This window comes from Ambystoma mexicanum, chromosome 6p (assembly GCF_040938575.1).
Source record: "Ambystoma mexicanum isolate Mex_15411 chromosome 6p, UKY_AmexF1_1, whole genome shotgun sequence".
NCBI lineage: Eukaryota > Metazoa > Chordata > Amphibia > Caudata > Ambystomatidae > Ambystoma > Ambystoma mexicanum.
This window is the reverse complement of record NC_090935.1, coordinates 576641687-576663228: the sequence shown is the minus strand read 5'-3', so window position 1 is coordinate 576663228 and position 21542 is coordinate 576641687. Positions and strand designations below refer to the sequence as shown.

At 44.7% G+C, this 21542-nt stretch overlaps 1 protein-coding gene across 1 annotated transcript in view; it reads right to left on the bottom strand.

Moving 5' to 3' along the window:
• Positions 1-21542, bottom strand: part of KGD4 (alpha-ketoglutarate dehydrogenase subunit 4) — a 162599-nt gene that overhangs the window by 84279 nt on the left and 56778 nt on the right. The window contains exon 3 of the mRNA XM_069627396.1: positions 1006-1214. Coding sequence (XP_069483497.1) covers positions 1006-1214 — 209 coding nt within the window. The remainder of the gene's footprint in view (positions 1-1005; positions 1215-21542) is intronic.

Genomic DNA, 21542 nt, shown 5'->3' with positions numbered 1-21542 from the left:
ACCAACACAATGGTGGAAAAAAAGAACCTCGACGCATAGTAGGTATAGTATTACAAACACGCCCCGTCGAAGTCCTGTAATATCTGCACCAACCATTAGATGTCGGCTTATGCAAAGCATGTTAGTCTAAGCAGATCCATAAGTCTCAGAAACAAATAAATAAATAGAAGCAAAAGCAGAGACAGCCCTTTTGGGCATAAAAATCCATCAAATCCAAACATGAATCCAGCAATGCTACTAGCTGAAGTCAGGATTTGTTGGACTGCCTTATTGGATCTGTGGCTCCCTTGTTGGTAAAAAAAAATGTTATTCTACAGCTTCTTCCTGTGATATGTTTTAACCCATAGTTCTATAATATGACCTTCTCAAGAATGGAAAAAACACCTAAATCTTTGGAAGGGTTCTCTAGTGGCCCTTCAGAAGCATTCCCCAAAGTGCTGGATTATGCCCCTTTCCAGTTGAAAAATGAACTGTAGATCCAGAGACTGGGCTATGCACATTTTTGCATATCCTGCAAACCTAGAGTGACACTGGGAAATAGGAATAAACCATTTTGGGCGGCTTATCATTTTGGGCCCAGAGCATAGAAATGCATGGAATTTTTGAGAACATGCACAATAAGTCGGCTTTTAGATTTCTGTTAAGTATTGAGATGTTCAAGGGCAATGTTATTGGGGTAAAAACCTACCAGGCACTATTGTTTATTTGTTGACACAATATTGTTTTACTATTTGTTTTTCCAATTTATTTTCTGCAACAACATACACAGAGGCCTTTCAACTAAAATATGGTTACCTCCTGAAATCCCGGCACATTACAGACATAAGTAGCAATGGTCCTACATTTTATTTACAGGTAAAAAGTAACTTGCTTACATTTTTCACAGAAAGCCTTAACTTTTGTTAGATGAAGGGCTTTGTAACTAGGGATGAAGCAGGTGTTTCCATCCATTTTTAACAATGTAATAATGTATAGTGTTGCAATAAAGAAGTTAGGCCAACTCACTTGGATATATTCCATCTCTTCTGTTGTCAGCGATTTCCTTCTATATTTTGGAGGTAATGCTTTCACTGTGTCTAAGGTGTCTGGTATACCTTGAACTTTAACGACAGTTGATGCACTCTGAACACCTGGGGGTCTTGTGCCCGAGGACTGCTGTGCTGCAGGGGTGGGGGGTGTGAATGGGAACACCATTGCCTTTAGAGCTTCTTGTACTGAAAACAAACGGTTAAAAAATGTTAGTATTGATCTCACCAAAAGAAGGATGGATTTTAAACATGGATATACGGTGTCAGATTATTTGGTGAAAGCTGTCAAAAAGAGGTTTTCCCCATGTTTATAGTGATTAATAACTATAGCAAATGTACTCAATTGAGGGGAAGCCAGAAAGACTTCAACCTAGCTCACTGAACCCAGCAAATCAAATGCAGACGAGGGAGTTCAAATTTAAATTATTCTATGTGTTCAAGTTGAAAAATCAAGAGAAAATATGAATTGCGCCATAATGCTGCTTATGACGTCCCTTAATTGTAGGAGGGAAGGTAAGCTGGACAATTTTCAGTAATGTTTGCCTATGGAGAAGTCATTACAACATCATGGGGGCAGCACACTTGCCAGTGTTAGTCTTATACCTTTAAGTAACAAGCATTTTAATCAGCACTGTTTCACATTATGACGTAAACAAGGTTTAATGAAAAACCCCAAAGCAGAAATGCGATTATTAATGTAAGGGTACCAAGAGTTGGTGGCTTCATCTTGACCAAATGTACGTTTTTGTTCAAACAATAAAACCTTGAAATGTTTTTGTATTTGGACGCACAGGCACACGCACACTCTATCCTTTGCATTAATAAACAAGCACGGGCAAAGTCAATAGTTCTGGCATTTCCTATTACAGTTTGCATTTGTAGGCACTGGTAGCAAGGGGTCGAGAACAAAGGTGTGATAGAGGATTTAGCACGGTATCCGGTCATTGCATCGACAACCAAAGCATCGACAGCCATACCATCTAAAAAAAAAGCATATAAAAAAAATTTAAAAAAATAGAATGCATTTTTTAGATGGTAAAGGGTATAGTTTAATAAAAATGGGTTTTAAAGGTTAAATAAATAAATATAGGGTTGGGGGGGACCCCCCCATACAATATAAATGGAGAAAAAAAATGCATTAGCTGATTTGTCTGTCGATGGAATGACTATAAACCGGATGCACATGCGAGAGGATTTGACAGACCCAGATTGCACAAAGCTGCTAGAAAAGATGGACAAGAGATAGCAAGCAAATGGAAGTGCTAGAGCAGTAACAGGGATGCATGCAAGGGTTCTAGTGTAAGTGTCAGAGGGACAGCACAAGAAAAGGGAGGAGAAACGAGAAACCGGACAGAGTTTATGAGGTGGGAGAGAGAGAGTGTGTGTGGAGAGAGAGAATGCTAGCAAGGGTGAGCAAGAGGATAGTTTCAGTGTGGTTAAGAGCACAGGTATGAAAGGAAGGATGAAATGGAAAGAGCAACACCAGTAATTCCAGTTAGACAGGCAAGTATAACATGTTTCAAATGTAGATTACACGCCAAGCAGATAAAATATCACAAATAGGTAAATATTGTCACTAAACCCCTTATAAAAACAGATGCATATATTCATCAGGAGAATTAGAATAGCATTTGATTTAATAGAATAGCATTTGATTTAATGGCAGTGCACACAGGTAAGTATTCAGAGGCACAGAAATAGAAAGCACTTCAGAATAATCACAAGAAACACGCTATAAAGTCCAACCCTAAGGTTTGGACCCTTGTGCCCAAATGTCACCAGTTCTAAAGTAAACACTCTGCAGGTAGGTTTGTGTACGGATGTTCAATGCCAGTGGGTATGATTAAGCAGCGTCGTAAAAAGTTAGATAAAGTGAAGATCAGGACGCCATTCAATCCCAAAACACTACGATAGGCTTAATGAGGGATCCTTAACCCAGGTTCCACCACTGCAGAGGTCAGATCAAAGTGAGTTAGGGTCAGGACTTTACTCCCAATGTAACTATGGAAGCAAAGGGGTTAAAAAAAAAGCAAAAAAAAACAAAAAAAAAAAAAAACACAGGATTTCGTTTGTCGGTCTCAGTACTCGGGAATCGGTTCCAGACAGCTTTCAGTAGCACACTGTGAGAAACCTGAAGGTGTCTCCCTAGCTAGTTCCCAGGGATCCATCATCCAGGTGGCCAGGACACGGCCATCGTTATTGGATCCAGTTCCTGGCAGTGGACCAGTGAGGGAGGATCACCAGGATGGGGGGGTCCTCAGGGAGTGGAAGACCGACGGGTGTGACGTGGTATCCCCCTTCTTACATCACCTTTTCCCCATCCTACCACGTAGGACATTCAAAAACACTGCCCCCCCCCTTTCTGACACAAACACTTTTGCACGACACCAGAGGACAGACTAACACCAGAGCGGTTTACCTGACATGTCCCAATGCAAGGGTCAGGCAAAGTCAGGCAATTGATCAGAATCACACACACCTGACGGCCCTTTCCCTTCCCCACAGGGATAAAGGTGGAGCAAGAGAGCACAATACGAGCAAGGCAGACCGCACAAAACAGCTATCCAGACCCGGCAGTTCAAGAGGAGGGGAAAGGTAAGCAAATATCGAGAGGCTGATGAGGAGAGACACAACCTTGCCCTTCTCAACAAAACCCTGCGAAACCTTTGCATAGGAAATTGTAAGACCAAGGATAATGGCCCAAGTGTCCTGCACCGAGCGTATTGGCGCTGATAAGCAGGAGCGAGGGAGACTCCTGCTTCGATGGTACCGGCCTTGACTCCAGTTAAGAGGAACGTCAAGCGGTTCATCACAGCCAGTGAGTCGAAAGAGGAACCGATAAGAACCGGGCTGTGGTGAATGAAAGTTGCAAAGTGGGAGAAGTTCAAAGAACTATACAATTATAAAGGGGAGACCAGCTGAAGACGGGGACCGGTGCCACATGGCTGGCGCTCTGAGAAAATCTGGTCTATCCCTATCTGAGTGAAACTACAGATACCAGAAGGCCGTAGGAAAGCTGCCAACATAGGTGAAAGTGGTGTTGATACAGGAGGTCAAGCAAAATCCCTGTACAGTCGAAATCCTTTGACCTAAGAACCATATCGAAAGCAAGGGAAATGAAGCCCGTGAACATTGAAAGTAGATGTGAATGTGACTTTGGCAAGAGTGAACCCGGAAGAGTGATGCTTACGAGAAGGGGGCAAGTCTAAAGTCCCAAGAACCAGTGTGTTGAAAGGAGTGAACCCGGCCAAGTAATGTCCACAGTAACTAAAAGACATTAAGAATTGTGAAGGAAGGAAAAGCCATAGTGAACCCGGTGGAGGGAGGCTGAAAGTAAAGAGGGGTCAGCGCCCGGAAGAGGGGGGACCCATGGGTGAAGAATCCTCACCCTAAGTGAAACCACGATACAAACTTTCGTTTTGTTGAAGGAACTTTTGTTTTCTTGTTACTTGAATACGTCAGGGTCTCGAAGGCAAGAGAAATTCAGGAGAAACGAGATTTGGCCATCGTCGGCCCTGATAGCTGCAAGTGGAACTGTTGTCTCATGCTGGGGAAGCTCGAGACGATGTACTGTGCTCCAAAATCCCACCTTAACCCGTGCACAAAACGTGGAGAAGGAAGGGAGACCCAAGCTACCGCATCCTGACATATTATTTGTGAACACTTCTTTCCTTTTATTGAAAATCATCCTACACCCCTTTTTGTATTCGTTTTAAGGTTTGGCAATAGGTTTCTTAGTATAGGCCCTTTGTATTTGACAACGCCACTAGGACTGCCTTATTTTTCATTTTATGGTCGACGCTTGCTCCCATCTTAGATTTAGGTGTAGATTAGGCTTTTTTCCAACCTACATACAGTTTAATAAACACCCTTGAACTCTTGTGTCTGCCTTTACTGTGCCACCATGCATGTACAACACCCAAACGCAGAAAGGTGAATACTTCTTCGGGACAGACGGCCATAGGACACTCCAGGGTCACAAAGATGGGTCACCACGGTCAGGCTGCAACATGCAATAGTCCAGTAGCAAATGCAGGAGCAGAGCCAGCAAATCTTCCCTTGGTGTGAGACAGGAAATGCAGGAGCAGGCGACTTGCAAAGTGCAAAGCATAAAACCTTGAGCAGGGGTCAAGACTTGTTGGTGTTTCGAACTCCTGGACCGGTGGTAACAAAGTCCTTCTGGAAATCAGGACAGAGGAGCAGAAGTTTGCCGGGACAACACTAAGTCGATGCTGATCAGCTGCAGGGGGCACCATCGGGCCGTCACCGGGCTCCTCTTCTTCAAAGTCTTGGTTTCAACAGTGACATGATGAACAGTTGCCAGGAATGACCCCTCTTTTTATCCAAGATTCAGACTGGGAGCAAGCCCACTAATGGTAAGGATCTGCACCAAACAGCCAGTCACTATCCAATCATGAATAGCCACTGGCCACCACACCTGCCCAGCAACAGACATTCAGGCACCAGAAATGTGGATTGGAACTAGACCGTCCCAGCCCCCTTCTCTTGCGCACAAGCACAAATCACCCCTTAACCCCCAAAAGCTACAGCTTTCTCCGAGAAAGGGATTTCCATACAGGGCATTTCCTGACCGGAGACGTAGGAAGAAGACCAAAGAACAAGCAAACCAACCTTGTGGCACAGCCATCTTAGGGTGCTAGCCACCTTTTAAAGCCACTTGTGTTAAATGCAAAAGTGTACGAGTAAAATGTATCAAAAAGGATAAATGCCTCCAGCTTGTTTTAGGCACATTGTAAAAGTAACCGAAAAGTGATCATATAAGCAGATATGAGGATACTAAGTATCCTAACTTTACTTCACTGTAAGGTGAGGTGTGCAATTGTAAAAATACAATTCACAAAGAGAAAGTGTTTCAGTACTGATAGTCTTGTAGACTAGTCAGTTTCCCCATAAGAATGAGCAAAAAAGGCAAGGGTAGCACTTACCTCCAAAAAGGACATGGTTCAAAGGAGGCAAGAGGAATGCATGCAAGCGTAACCACTGGCTCAAATGAGCCTCCTATTCAAGGGATTACCAAGGGCTAGTGCTAGGACTAAGTAAACAGCAATAAATGCACAGACACACACCAACTGACTGGTATTCAGATGCAGGAGTACATTGTTCCCATCTTATTTTCCTTGCAGAATGTGAACCATAAGCTGTACGGATAGTGAACAGGACTGATCCATAGGCCCTCTTCTAGAGGAGCGACTCAGAACATTGGCATCCATTATGGAATGATCATCCCCCAAGTGGCTAGAGGTAAAATTACCTGGCTAGCGGCTCCATTGGATGAAAGGCGGGTAAAGGAGGGAAGATGTTTGACAGGCACAGATCAAGGAAGTTTGTTGAACATAGGGGGGTGGGGAAGGCTTTTCACTCAGACAACCCCAGGACACAGGAAAGGTGGAGGGGCACTATAACCTTACAAGGCAGCACTAGCCTGGCTGTGCCTGTGACAGAGCAGCCTGGTGGAAGGAATGGAAATGGAGGAGGTGAAGCACCTGGTGGCGCACCTAACCTTATGGTGGCAGGAGGCTGAGCAGAGCGTTGCGGAAGGCCCCAGTTGCTCTGGAAGGTTATGCTCACCGCCATGGAGTAGACAGCCAGAGTAAAAATGTGATGTTCCCACTGTACCCTTTGCCTGGCAGAACATGAGCAGATGGGGCATCTTGTAGAGGGAGCACAGCAAGTTGAAGAGCTGAGGATGCCCAGGACCTTGTGTGGGACATACCCGGTTGAAAGAAAAGGAGTGGGTGGACACCTGCCTGAGGAGCCACGGTTTGGAGACAAACGCAGGCTTCTGTGAGGCACTGATGGGGGCAGCCTGGGGCAAGCAGGTCACTCCCTTCAGATGACTTCCCAAGTACCTACATGCTCAGGTGTTTGAGAGCAGGATAGAGGGTGTAGACCGGGACCATGCCATGAAGGGAGTCTGGGCTGCGCTCGAGGACGAGACTCTAATCTGTACTTGCAACCTATGGCAGCCACCCACAGCAGGGCAGGCGTTGACAAGGGAGGCTAAGGCTCCAGCGGGCTAATGGACAGCCCTGGAACAAGTTGTAGGGAGAGGCAAGTATTATGAATAAGTCAGTTATCCCAGGTTTGGGACCCACTTACATGTTGTGCTTATTACAGAATTATTACAAACTAACCATGTCAGACTGTCAGCTGCTGTTAGGAAAGATTCATCTTGTAAGCAACTTTCCCCTCCATATTCTATGGTCCCCCAAACGTGTTGCTTTTGTTTTTTACCTTTCCTGACATTTTACAGAGAAGTGAAGCCTTCATCTTCACTTCCCTGGCCGTTTCCTCATTGTCATGGGAAACTGATCAGTACTGGCAGACTATGTTTCCCTTTTGTCTTTTAATTTTTACCTGTTTGGTAACTTTTCTAAAAGTGCAAATAGAATCTTACAATGCAGTGCATGGGGATACTTTGCATCACCCTAGACTTTTACACTGGGGAGTCCTGATTACTTTTATATGTGCCTAAAGACTAGCTGGTGCCAGCAATTACATTTTTAACATTTTTACATTCCTTTTAGTGTGCACATTTGCATTTACCGCATCTGGCAACTAAACGTGGCTATTACCCTAAAATGGATGTGCCAGGAGATTTTTTGCTTGTCCTTTGCCATATTGTTTTCTGGTCTTCCTGCCTTTTCAGTGCATGCCATGCGTGTATAGGCCCAGGAAGTGGGTGGGAATGTCTGGTCCCATTCCACAACTGTGGTGCCAGAGAGTCTGGAGTCCATGCATGAGTGAAACTCAGTGGTCCCCGATTAGACCACTGCTGGCTGAGTGAGTGGTGCAGATCCATACCATTGGTGGGCTGGGACTTGCTACCAGCCAGGATTTGGGATCAGAAGAGGACTCCTTCCATCCCAATAGATCTGCATTGGAGCCAAGTATCCTGTGTAGCTGTGCAGCCAACTGAAGACCTGTTGAGGACTCCTCAAGAGGTCTGAAGACCTTTCCTCTAATTGCCCCAGTGAAGCCCTGCTGGACTACCTGATGTGAAGACCCTCTCCAGTCCTTCCACCCTTGCACCGGTAGGACAAACCAGTCTGAAAGTCATCTTGCGTTCCTGCAGTCCTGAGCCCTCGGAATCGTCCCTCGACCACCTGGTGGACCAACCACATCTGGATTGGGCTACTGCGCCAGAAGCATTGTCGTTCCGCGTTTTCATCTGGAACTTAGTGGTCGCCAGCTCTTGCCACAAGTCGCATTCCTGCTTTTCAGCTTCTCAGCATTAAGGGATTCTGCACGGGAAGGACTTGTTTGACCAAGACTGGAGAGGTGCCTACTGTTGCCTGTGTGCAGTGACTGTCACTAGGACCAGCTTTCTTCCGTCTAGTAGAGTGTCCTGAAGAGGTTTGCATCGGTGCCTGCTGCATTTCTTCATCAGAAATGGTTGCATTCAGCTCCTGGATCTGACCAGAATCTTCCTTGGCACCTTCTACTGGATCCAACGGCGAGACAACCTACCTCCAGGTCGACCTGCCTAGTCACTTGGGAAAATAAGAGTCAGGGTGGCGAGTAATCGCAATACTTACAGTCTCCCCTATAATAAACCTTAGAATAAGCATGTGTTTATTTCATTCCTTTGCTTTTTAAACGTTTGTTCTAAAAGTTGTTCTAAAAGATAGGAAAAGCATCTTAATTATCTGCAATATTCTTGAGAAGTCATCTAGAACATTTTTCAACACCACAAGAACCTTTCCTACCTCTTTCCCCTCTCCTGAGAAGGAACTTTGTGACATTTGGACACAAAGCCCCATTCAACATAGGGATTGGACTTATCAAGTTAGGGTGTTAAACCGGTGGACTGGGTTTCCTTACTGCATCATTACTTACCTTCCTTTCAAGTGTTTAAGTGAATTGTATACATTTCTACAAACCTAGGGTGACTGTATATATGTTTGATAACAGAGTTGTGTGATAATATTACCTGCTCGATTCATGTTTCTAGTGTGTGTTGGACCTATAATAGAGTATTTTTGTATTTACCCGTCTAAGTGAAATCATGGTGTGCTTCACTGTGTGGACTTATTGTAGACACTTGATCTCACTCACATCTGAGACTAAGCATAACCTCGGAGTTCCCCTGTTCACTATAACTAGGGTGGCCTCCTGAAATCTGTCCACCAGGCCAGATTTTACAAATCCATCTTAAAAGCTGCCTATGGTGCAAGATGGACAAGAAGCTGCAGCACCCCTTTGCTCCATCTTTCAGCACTCCCTTATTGATCCACTATTATGATGATTAAGGCCAGTTATCCTTTGTGGTGTTAACATTCCATGCTCAACATTGGAGACCTTTCTCCGAAAGGCGCACAACAGTCTGCAAAGCTCAAACTGTCCAAGTCTCATTGCACTTTCCAAGTTCCCACTAGAACCCGGACCAGACTGGGGGTTGTGGGCTGCTTGAGCGACCATTTAGGATATTATATCTTGGTTAGGTGACAGCGAGGACCAATGGAACGCTAGGAGAGAGACTGTGCCTTTATTGGAGAGTCTTGTCAATTCTGTTGCAACGAATAGCAGTGATGCATTTGACAGAGCATGTTTACAAGATTGTGACTGCTTAACTCTCTAACTCCTACTCTTCAGGTTCTTTTCCTCACCCCACCTTGATGAAATTTAAAATATTAAAGTTTAATGGTAGCTGATAATTGCCAAAATGCAGTTTGTAGAAGTTCCAATCTTTTATTGATTTATGTTGATTTTGATGCCTGCAAGTCAGTTGCCTTGACTGAACTTAGCATAGTAAAATGCTAGGCACCAGCCCAGCCTCCTTTTTTTGTTGTTGCAGGAAACAATTGCAATCGGCCAGTCAACAAACATACTTTAAATTGCCATTATTTATAAGCAATAATCTCATTCTCTTCAGTGGCTCTGCTCTGAAAGGGGGTTGCACACAACTCTGTTTTCCTGCATCCTAACAATGGTACAGCACCTTTCAGCACGCAGTGTGGACCCTTTTGACCACCTGCGGACTTTTCACAACGCTCGTTTTAAAGTAGGTTCTAATGTGAAAGACTGGCAGGCAATTGTAGTACACATTAATAAACACACATAATGTAATAATTATTGATGGAAAATGAGGTTAGTGTACGATTGGATAAAAGGACTGGTGCCCAGCATTGCATCTTTCCTTTGGGAACGTCCACTACCAAGTGGAATAATACGTAAGAAAAGTGAGCAGAGGCTGCCACCCAACAGAAGAAAAAAAAAAGTAATTACATGTTTTTAAACATTTAGACAGAAAAGTTTATATCAATACAGACAGATTAACGGCCTCATCTGGGACATTATGGCAAAGGGAGCTGCTGTGCTTCCTTGAAACGTAGCTTATTGACTAATAACAAATGTGTTTCCTTTGCAGTAAGTCATCCATATCACCCCGCCACTCTTACCTCACGCCGGTGGGATGCAAGGAAGCACCAGTCGCCCACCGCTCCCGCCATAATAGATGGAGACCATTTCATACACCACAGCATATCAAGAGAAGGAAAAGGTAGGCGAGAGTACATTATTATTCCTTTTTCCGTTGTATTCTGGACTTTCACTGACAATGCCCGATTCCTAGTCCTAAGGACTATGGCAGTTATGTGGTCTTAACAAGGGATCAAACGCAGGATGCGTACGAGTAAAACAAAAATGCATGGGGTGGCAACCTGGAATCCTAGTAAGACCCTCGTAGTCCACTCCACCTCCCTCTTTCCTTTGTTTATTGAGTACTTTTGATGCTGTGAGCCAATCAAGGCACAGGTGTCAATTAAAAAACAATGGGCTTTCGTGCAAGGATGACGGAGAAGTACCAGGAGAAATATTACATCTTCATAAACGATTGAGAGGAACGAGGCAAAACACCCATCCAAGGCATACCGCTTTAACTCAAGGAGTAGCCAGGATGATCGAACACGTACGGCCTGAAGCTAATGTAGTTGGACCCATTGCGGTGAGATTAAGATCTGTAAATGTCCACACAGAGAAGCTGAGTGGGCATGTACAGACTTTGGGTGGGCCATGCCGGCTCAGGCCCTAACTCAGTCTATGCCTTTGATCCCCGCCCCCCATCCTGCTAGGCCGAAACAGAGGGGATAGGGTAATTCGGCATCTCTCTCAGCTATTAGTCAGGGAGGTGGAATATTGTTCATAATAAAAAAAAATAAAAAATAAAAAGCAGGTGGGCACTTGTGCAGGAGGTATGAAAGGGAGCAGCAATTTTTATGACTGAGACTAGGAGCTGTTTCACGAGATCAGAAAATTGCACGAGGCAGTTGAAAAGCAAGCACCAACATTTCCTGTTCAGGATAGTGAAAGAAGGCAGCAAAATGCACTGAAGAAAAAGCATACCCCAATAGGGTTCTAGAACGCCCCATCCTATGGACACACCACCAGAACACAGTGGCTTAGCATTCGCATCTCACAAATTGGGCAGCAACAGTGGCCATGTAGGAGCATGCATTGTTGGATGATTCAGTACAACCTCCAGGTTTTGCGCATGGTCAGACTCCTCCAAAAGCGGAATGAGATTAAGAAGCATGCCAAATGCAGGCATTGCTAAAAAGGAAGCGGTGATAGTAATATCCACTATGTGAAACGGGAAAGGGGAGATGCCAACATATAAGACATGCAGTGACTGAATGACAGCAGGTGTATAAAACAGTGGACAGAGACCATCTTGGGAGAAGCAACTAATGCAAACAGTGACTTGGTGCCAGCTCTTAATAAGACTGCCCAATTGCAAATGGTGGGCTCATGCGAGGGTGTACGATGGTGCTGGGGCAAGGATGCACTGCTAGCAGTGTTAAGTCATCCGTTTGAATATTTTGCAGGGGATGGGGACCAGTACCGAACGAAGCTGCATGACCTGGCCCATCACAGGTGGGTGAGAGGTTGCTCTGGTATGGAAACGTGCAGGCAGGCATTAGAAGTATTTACTAGGGCCCCCCCGCATCATATGTGCGCCCAAGACACCCTCCGCCATTAGGAGTGCACCCAAGACCCCCTCCACCACTAAGAAAGCGACCATCGCCACTAAGACCCATATGGCCATCATTGGTGATACCAAAGTCCACACTAAGTGTGCACCCAAGACCATCAACACCGTTAATTACCATACCTGTATCGCTTCTGATACTATGTCACGCCCAAGTCCAGACCACACTTACCACCTAAGAGCATGGGCAACAATACCAAGAATCCCTATAGGACACTTCCCATCCCATATACTCATTCAAAAGTCTTTCCTTCCTGTGCCACTGAACCCAAGCATATGATCATTGCCAATGCACCTGTAACCGCACCAAATACAGAACAGTTGATTACTGTACCTCGATTAATGGTAGGTCTGTCCTTGCCCACGCACTCAGCATCCATGACCTCATAACCACTAACAATATTGACTGACTGTGTGTGCGAGACACACACACACCACACTTTTCCCCCCCGTCCCCCCAATCTCTAAGTCTCACCTAGCCAACACTGAAGGGTCTCCTCAAGCCTGCCTGGTGCAAAGGTGATTTCTGCCCAGCCACCTTGGTCAAACAATGTGTATAACCTCTTATAATAACTGCCATCATCCATGCGTCCTTTGCTGCAAACACTGTCCCGCTATCCTCAAGGAATCCTGGATCACCCCCTGCAACAAAAAAGAAACACCTTACTTGACCCTGCCATGCACACCAACTATCAGCCCATTACCACCGTCCCATTCCTCTTGAAAATCCTAGACAGAGTTGCCTACAGGCGAATTCAGGCGTTTTTGGAAGAACACTTCATCCTCAGGCCGCACCAATCTGGCTTTCGCCCTGGCTGCCAAACAGAAACTGCCCTCCTTGATCTGAAAAATCAACTGGATGATGCAGGAAAACTCTCCCTCCTGCTTCTACTTCATCTCTCTGCAGCGTTTGATCTTGTGGACCACAAAACCTTATACAATAAATCGGATCTCCGTAGCCTGCTTCTCACCAGAAGCTGCCAGTTGGGTCACCTCCTTCCTTGACAATAGAACAGCTTGTGTTTTCGCAGGCAAAGCTGCAGCTCTGCAACACAGCAAGAATCGTGTGCCCCCAACACTCTACAACATTTATACAAAACCACTATTCGACCACCTCTACTCGCTGGCGATCTCCTTTACGAACTATGCAGACGATACACAAATAGTCATCCCCCTTAAAGGGGACTATGACCAGGACTGCACCACTGTAAATACGATCGTCGAGACAATTCAAACATGATGGCTCAGCACAGCCTCTGTTTGAACGACGAGAAGATGGCTTCTTCTAGTCAGCCGCCCGGCCGTCTCACAAACCTTAGCCCAGGGTATCGCCTATCCACCATAGGTGGGCCCAAGATCCCTGTCTCCACCTCAGTGAAAACACTGGGCATTTACTTAGACGCCTCGCTCAGCCTGACCCACCCAATTAACAACATTGCTTCTGCAACAGCCCACACCACCAAGCTGATATGAGCAAGCAGACTATTCATGCCAACTGACTTACGGTGGCCCGCGACCTTGTGTGGTCTAAGCTGGATTACTGTAATGCCTTACTCTGCGGCACCTCTGAAAAGAACTTTAACATGCTTCAAGTCATTCACAACAATGCTCTCCGAGCGACACTGGATTTGAGCAAATCCAACCATATCTCGGAAGCCAGGAGGACTGTCCACTGGCTCCCCATCCAGGAAATAATTAAATTTAAAGTCCTCAATTGCCCATCCATGCCTAACTAAAATAGGCCCCCTCCTACCTTGTCCAGAGGATCAAGCAACATTCACCTGCCCGACCACTCAGATCTTCCACCCACAGACTCCCATTCCCCAGATTCAGACAGAAACAGGGTGGTAGCGCTAGTTTCCCAGTGGTTGTGGCCCATCTGTGGAATAACCTGTCCCTTCACCTCCGATTTGAATCCTCCTACCAGCTGTTCGGAAAAAACATAAAGACACACCTGTTCATCTAACGCTAGACACTTACCCACCTGTTATTAATGTTTGTTGTACTTCCTGTCTGCAACTAGCGCCTAATGCCTGAGGGCTTGGAGCGCTTCTATAAATGGAATAATTAATAACGTGACATATGATTGACAAGATAACCATTTCAAATCAAAAGAGGAAGGTATTTAGGGAGAACAGGCCTGCACCTATTTGACATTGTAGATGTGCATTACTCGAGAAAAGGCACCATTGCACATTGAAACTTCAGTAGGTTCTTATTCAACATTCATTCATCTTTCCATTGCTTAAGTGTCCCAAGTTTTACCCCAGCAAATTACGCTGATAGAACAATAGGGATTCTTCTAAAACTGAGCTAAAGGGAAGCTGGTAGCATTCAGGGCGTGTATTAGCAAGATGAGCTTCCCAGGGATAGATGCTTCTTCTATACTTCTTGAGCCTCCCAAAACCAGTTATGTATCTAGTGGTAGGATCGTACCAGTTATATCTTGATTCTAGATAGAATTGCTTTCCAAAAAGAAGTGTGCCTTAAGGTAGAACCACCACATGTGACCAACCATTCCGCAACACCTCCAGCAAAGTGGTGAAAAAGTAGGTATGAAGCAGTGTATGCATTTGGGTGCACAGTAACAAGTTAGAAATATTTTATAAAGACAAGTTCTTTGTGGTGGCACATCTCAATGTCTTCCCTGCCCCTTCCTTAATTTGCCCATGTTTACACAGGGATTTCTAGGTCCAAATCTTCCTCCCATTCCTTCGTATAATGTAGCTTCTCGTCTATACAGGGTACATCAAAAAGGCGGTACAACTTTGAGATCTCACAACCTGGAGGAAGTTCTCCTGAAAGAGCAACTCAAGAGGTGCAGCCTGCCAGTTACATCATTCTGTCTCCTCAAAGGTTAACGGATGTCCAAGTTATCGTATTTCAAAAGCTTCACTAAACCCCAGTCTATCCACCTTAGAAATGCCCCCAACACAGCCCAGGTGAATACTCTGGATTGGTCATTGCTGGAGAGTAGGGATCCAGACCTGGGCCAATATGCCATAGCTTTTGGGCTTTATCGCGATAATGGAGTGAGGAGATGGTGGCTGGAAGCAAACGACCAGCCGCCTGGTGAGACTCCTTCCCCAAAAATGCTAGGTGCACTAGTTCAAACGGGATGCCACTGGTTCAAGTTGTGCCCAACAAAGGTCTGAAACATGATGTAACAAGTCAAAAAAGTGACCTACCTGAGCTTCTAAAGATATCAGTTAATAGTGAGGACTCTGAAGGCCGTCTAGCGCAAAAGAATTTCATGGGCTATACGGAAGTGCCTAAAGGTGTGGTGGGGGGGTTACCATTCCGGCCATGTAATTGTACTCCGAATACTAAACAAATACAGCCATTTTAGGACTGAGTTACCTTTGAATCCTGCCTGTTCAGGAGATTTCTTGGGTCGCCCACCTATCCAGATGCGCTGATAGTTCTTTAATTAGACGGATTGTATGTTGTGGTTAAGAAATGTCCTACTACCCCCTGATAATTTGACCCCTAAATAGTCTGGAGTGGAAGTTGGCCACTGTAAAGCAAATGTATTTTTCAGAACGGTGATTGATTATTTCTCAGAGATATTTAAGGCTCTTGATTTCGACCAATTGATCGAGAAACCTGCGGCTTACTTGGAGGTAGAAAACCCATTCAGTACCACTGGGAGGGAGGCAGTAGCTGGAGTCACAAAAGATATCTGCGTACAGGGCCATCTTATTAGATATTCCCCCTACTACAGGGCACATATCTTACTAGATATAATCCTTATGGCAAGTGGTTCGATAGAGAGCAAAAAGCAAACGGGAAAAGGGCATCACTGGTGAACCTCCGCGCCCTGCCCACCCCTCCGGGTCTGCACAATCAGTGGGGATAATCATCCATTAATCTTTAATGGGATAAGCAAGCATTGCATCGACCAGGTTATAAACTTGGGACCAAAGCCCATTCGCTCCATTGTTTTGCAAAGAAACTTCTAGTTCACACTATCAAATGCCTTACTGATGTCTAACATCACTAGCACCACGGAGGACGGGAATCTAAGTCAATTAGGCGTATCGCCCTTCGATTATTAGCCTCTGGGGACCTCCCAAGAATAAAACTAGTTTGGTACCCAGGTATGAGAGAAGGGAGAACATTTGCTAGTGGAATGGCAATTTTCCCATCGATTTTTGCATTCATATTTAAAGGGGGAGGTCAGCTAGTATGAACCCAAGTTAGTGCCATCCTTACTTGGTTAAAGGAGTAATTCTGTCAAGGATGCTGCCATACTTAGAATATTGGAATGAGTTTATTAGGTTAAGTGTGTTGTAAGTGAAGACTTGAACGTCTTGTAAAGGTGATGCGAACACATCAGGGCTAGGGGCCTTATGGGGAGGCAGGTTCTTAATGACCATCTCTACCTCCTTTGTAACTAAAGCGGCTTCCAGCGAGGCATGTAAGGCCTCAGTATCTGAGGCAAGGCAATATGCAGGAGATAATTCCTCTGCTCAAATTGTAATCTGGGTTCACCCGATATTACCTGGGAAAAATGTATTGAATGCGATTTGAATCTTTGCCTCATAGTAGATGTCCCCATTGGCGTCTTAGTTTGGCTATGTTGTTTCAATTCCTGATTGTCGTTAATTTAGGAGTTAACAATGTGTTGGCTTTATTTCCTCAGGTGTAATATATTTGTTTGATATGGATTAATGATTGTGCCGTTTGTTCGGAGAGGTGGACTTCAAATTTAGAGCACGCAATTCTAAAGATATCTGAGCTTTAATAGAGCTGCTGAGTTTGAACATTTTCACAACAGCTAACGCTTCTAGTTCGATGCATAGTCTTTCCCTGGATTTGATAAACGCTGTGGTCTTCAAAATCAATTGGCCCCAGATCACTGCCATAAATGAAATCCAGGTTATAAAATGGGAGCCATTCCTGGTATTTTGTTGACCACAAAAAAGGCGTTAGATGGGATATTCGGTCGGATAATGGGATCTCGAAGAGTGAGTCCTTCACCCTTCTGACGGTCTGAGATGGGGATTTAGACAGTCCACCTGTAATAAGACCAAAATAGAAGAATGATCGGAAAGGGTTCCGATTCCCATGTTGGTTTTAGTGAGAACGGGACTAGGATCAAATAGGTGTGCGAGTGTCCCCTATGGACATGAGAAACGTCAGAAACGTCTTCCTCCTTCATGTTGAAGCCTCCAAATATCAATTAAGTTCAGTTCTCTTAAGAGACTCAAAAAGATGCATGAATTTTTCATATCATTGGTGGCCAAAGAGTTTGGTGTTGTATTAAAGTCCCCACCACTAATAAAAAGTCACTTGCAAGTGGCTTTTCTGGGGATTAGGTCTATATCAACTGGGGTTTAAACAATGGGTTCGGGCAAGGTATGTTTTGCGGACCTGTGCTGTGACGACTAATTCCTGTTTCTTTGCTTTTTCTGCAGCGGACATCATTACCATCACATCCCCAGATTTTAGATTTTTAGAATGTTTAGCCATTCTGGCCCAACACAAGGAGGACTGTCCAAAACACCAAGAAGCATGCAAAGGCTGGGTTAAAATGTGAACTGAGGAGCTTCGTAGTTAACTCAGTACTGTTTGAGCGTCCAATCTGTCCCTTGTTGTGCCACTTGAGAGCCAACTATACAAGACACAATTGGTGAGATGAGCTGGGAAAACCAAGACTTAATTATTTAAGATTGGAGCTTTCGGTGGATGTTCCTCAGTTCTTAGCTAGGCTGGGGGGAAAAAATCAGGCAATAGGGCCCTTGTTGTCAAGTGCTATCCTTTCAGAAGTGGGAGGCCCACAGGGATCGGTAACAAGAGTACCACATCGATGAACATTCAAATGGAGGAGTGAGGGTCCCCCACCAACTGGCGCAGAGCCGGGCTGCCGTAAGCCACCCACACCTACTACCCCCGGTCCTAGCATCTCAAGGTTTCATCAGCTGTCTGTCAATCAGCTTCTGATTCTCACTGTTGCCACATGCTACTCACAAGTAGGGGCCGTGGTGGGTGCTTGTGCCAAGCAGCAACAGCAGGAGGTACCCAATTCGGGGACACAAACCCAAACAGCGATAGTACACCAAACATGCCTCAAAACCTCCCCACCCATTTCCACAACCCTCACTCGTCTGCTGTTGCATCATGGTCTCGCTTTGTGGGACGGGTGCCTGTGCTGCAGAGCTCTGCTAGATGGCCCCCACCACTGCACACGCCAGGTCACACGTCCCCAACATTTACAAATGTAAAAGGATACTTCAAAGTGTGATGCACAGACGGGTGGCCATATTTAATAGTGGATAACTTCTGGCAGCAGGTGAGACACTAGGAGAGTGAGGTTTTCCCAATACGCGAGAAGGGTCATACTAAGAGAGACAAAGGGACATGTGGCTCTCCTAATGTTTTGTACTACGGCTCATCTTCCTGCATGACTGACTTTCCTATCTAAAGTTGATAGGAGTTATAGTCCAAGACGTCCAAATAGAACGTTCAGGAGAGTCAAAGGTTCCAGTACCCTGCAATATAGGATTTCTGTACGAAGCTCTAGGCAGATTGAGTAGAATACAGGATGGGTAGGGCAGTGTCCCTGTATGTTACGTTACTTGCCAATGTCCAAGTTGGAAGAGTACACGATTTAACAACCTAACCAATACTAGAGCAAAGCCATAGCTGCAGACTAAGGAGGGAGTGTGGTATTACAGCAGGTAGTCAAATTGGGGAACGTCAAGTAGCCTGGATGGTCCCTGCCCACAGTTGACACTTGATTTGAACAGGCCTACGGTTGTCACTGTTTGCTTAAATGATTTAGTGATACAAAAAGCTCAAGGAGCAGCAGTGCTACATATGTTTCAAGGTAATAAGAAGGAAATAAATGATGGCGATACAGGCCAGGGAAGATTGTATATTGCCAGTGGCAGAGTGCCATTTTACTGGCATGTTCCAAGACACTTCAATCCGTGGGAGTGAAGGTCAATGGTGCAAGGCTTATTTGGGAGGTTGGCTGTAGGAAATCACTTTCTTGCACCCTGTGTGGTTCTGCACACAACAAAAGTGGAAATGTGTCTTGGAGTTGCTGTGCATCTACCATCATAGGATCATATCATGCTATCACAATATAATAGGACTATATTACCCAGAATGCCCGGTAGCCCTTCTAAGTGGAGGGGATTCTATACAAAGACACACCCTGTCCGTGCTGGTTACTGGCAATTTATCTCTACACTTGACGTGTTCACCCTTCCAACATCTGAGAAACACAGCTTCTGCAGGCCTATTTCTAGAGTGATCGTTCACACACCAGCGTTGCCCAGCCATTGCTGAGAGCATGGGCGATGTGCGCTTCTCTGATCAGAGCCATTCTGTGTGTCCCAATCCACTGCTGCACTCTTCCTGGTATGCATTCCACGGCATGCAATCGAGTTGAAGAAGAGGCATGGGGGGGAATCTCTTCTTGCACTTGCTGACCCATTCAGAGCCAAACACACAATCTCACCTAAAAGAAACAGCCTCAGGAACCTGCACAGTGGGTTCCCGGGCCAAAGAAAAGTAAACACCAGGATGCAAACCTAGAAGGGTAAAAGTATCATGGTGCACCACCCAACAGTGTGTATATTTCTCATCATAGATTACTTTATGTGAAGGCACCTCAATATTTATATCCAGGAGTCACCTGTGAAGGATCAGGTGGTGTTAAAACTAAAGAGACAATCAAAGAGGAAAAACAACCAACTTATGAATTGCTCAAAAGAAAACGCTTGTGCCATGTTTTGTTTGTCACATGTATTGAGTATTGCAGAAGACTGCTTGCTAAGTTGAATTGCTCGCCTCCCCTCTTCTGATATGTATGCTTACATGTTTGCTTAAGCAGCATAGGCCGATGTGTTTACATGTTTGTGATATTATATCAGGATATGTGTGGCATATATACATGTACTGCAATTAGTGCAACTCAAAGGGGTAAAACCACATATTGGATCTTTTGCATATACAAGAAGCGAGGTTTGTGACCCAAGAACCACCCCATACCTATCCACTCTTGTTTCCTAAACCTCTTTCTGGTTTCCCTAATACCCCCTTCCAATCCACAAACCTCGCCCCATTAGCTGCCTCGTGGTGGCCTGTCTAGTCCAATTCAGGCAACTGTGCCAAACGAGGCTGGACGGTCGTGTCCTATTCCGCTTTTGTGGTTATGGGAGGCAGGGAGCATGGGGGAAAGTATCCAATCCTCTTCGGGGCACTGAAAATATTGTGAGGATTGGCTAGTGATGTAAAGACTAACAAAACTATCTCTGTTCGTGGAGCAATTTTGTGTTTTAAAGGATGCGTCTTATGTGTAAGGGAAGTGTAGGATTCAATATTTCTTTGCATGCAAGTACACACACGTCATCACAGACCCTTGTTGAGAGGTTCCAAATGTCAAAATAAAACCACAAAGAAGATTAAGCTGCTATTTTTTGATTGATATTATAATGTCCCTCTTTCCTGTATGTTATTTTTTACACAATGTTTGCAAATTTGCATGATGCATTGAGAGGATAAATTTATGAATGAAGAACGTTTAAGTATGTTTTGGTGAAAGGTCAGCGGAAGCATAGAAAGACAGTTGAAGCATGCTGAGGGGTTAGAGTAGATAGCAAATGAGAAAATAGAGTATAGTTCATTTGAGAGGATTAACTTTGTATCAGAAGACTATATATTTACTCAATTTTTCTCACTCTTCGTTTGTCTGTTAAAGTCACTGTTTGCATATCATTTGACGGTATTGGTGATCTTGTCACACAGTTTAATTAGGATTATTGTACCACATGGGAAATAGGGGCTGGTCTCTTGAGAATAAATGTGCTTTATGCATTGTACTTTTTAAAAGGAGCATTATGTCAATAGCCAACTTTTAAATCAGATTTTGTATGTGGTTAAGGAACACAAACGCAACGTGAAATAGTGTGGCATGCAGTGAAACTTGGGTTTGGTCGTATCATCAGGACATAGTGCCATGGTCTGATTGAATTAATGCTTTGGCCAATGATTTAACCAAAGTGCGTGTTTTTGCACAACATGTATGCATTTTCATTGAGTTGCAGGAGACAGAGATCACTACCTGTAGGTAAAACACTTCACTGTGTGAATGGGATTGCAGGAACAGGAGGTAGCAAGATAAGAAAAAAATGCAGTTTGTTTATTTTGCAGTATTAATGGGTGTTCTATAACAGCACACGGAAGAATCAGCGGCAAAGTGTGAATTGCAATAGGTGTTTGATCAAGTGGACAAGGAAGAAATGGAGCTCCCCCAGGTCTTATGACCCCCGCTCTCCAGGAGGTGGCACCATCAAAGGTACCATAAAACAAAAATAACAGTGCCCATGTGGGAGGAGCAAAGAATCTGCGGCAATTGCATGGTTGGAAAGGACATCAAGGTTGCAGTCTTACCTCTTATTGTTAAAAGGTAAGTAACCACTTCCAAAACCTAGGAGCAAATTGTTGCGAGTTGAGAAAGAATACATGCTGTGTAGATGCTCATTGGCAGC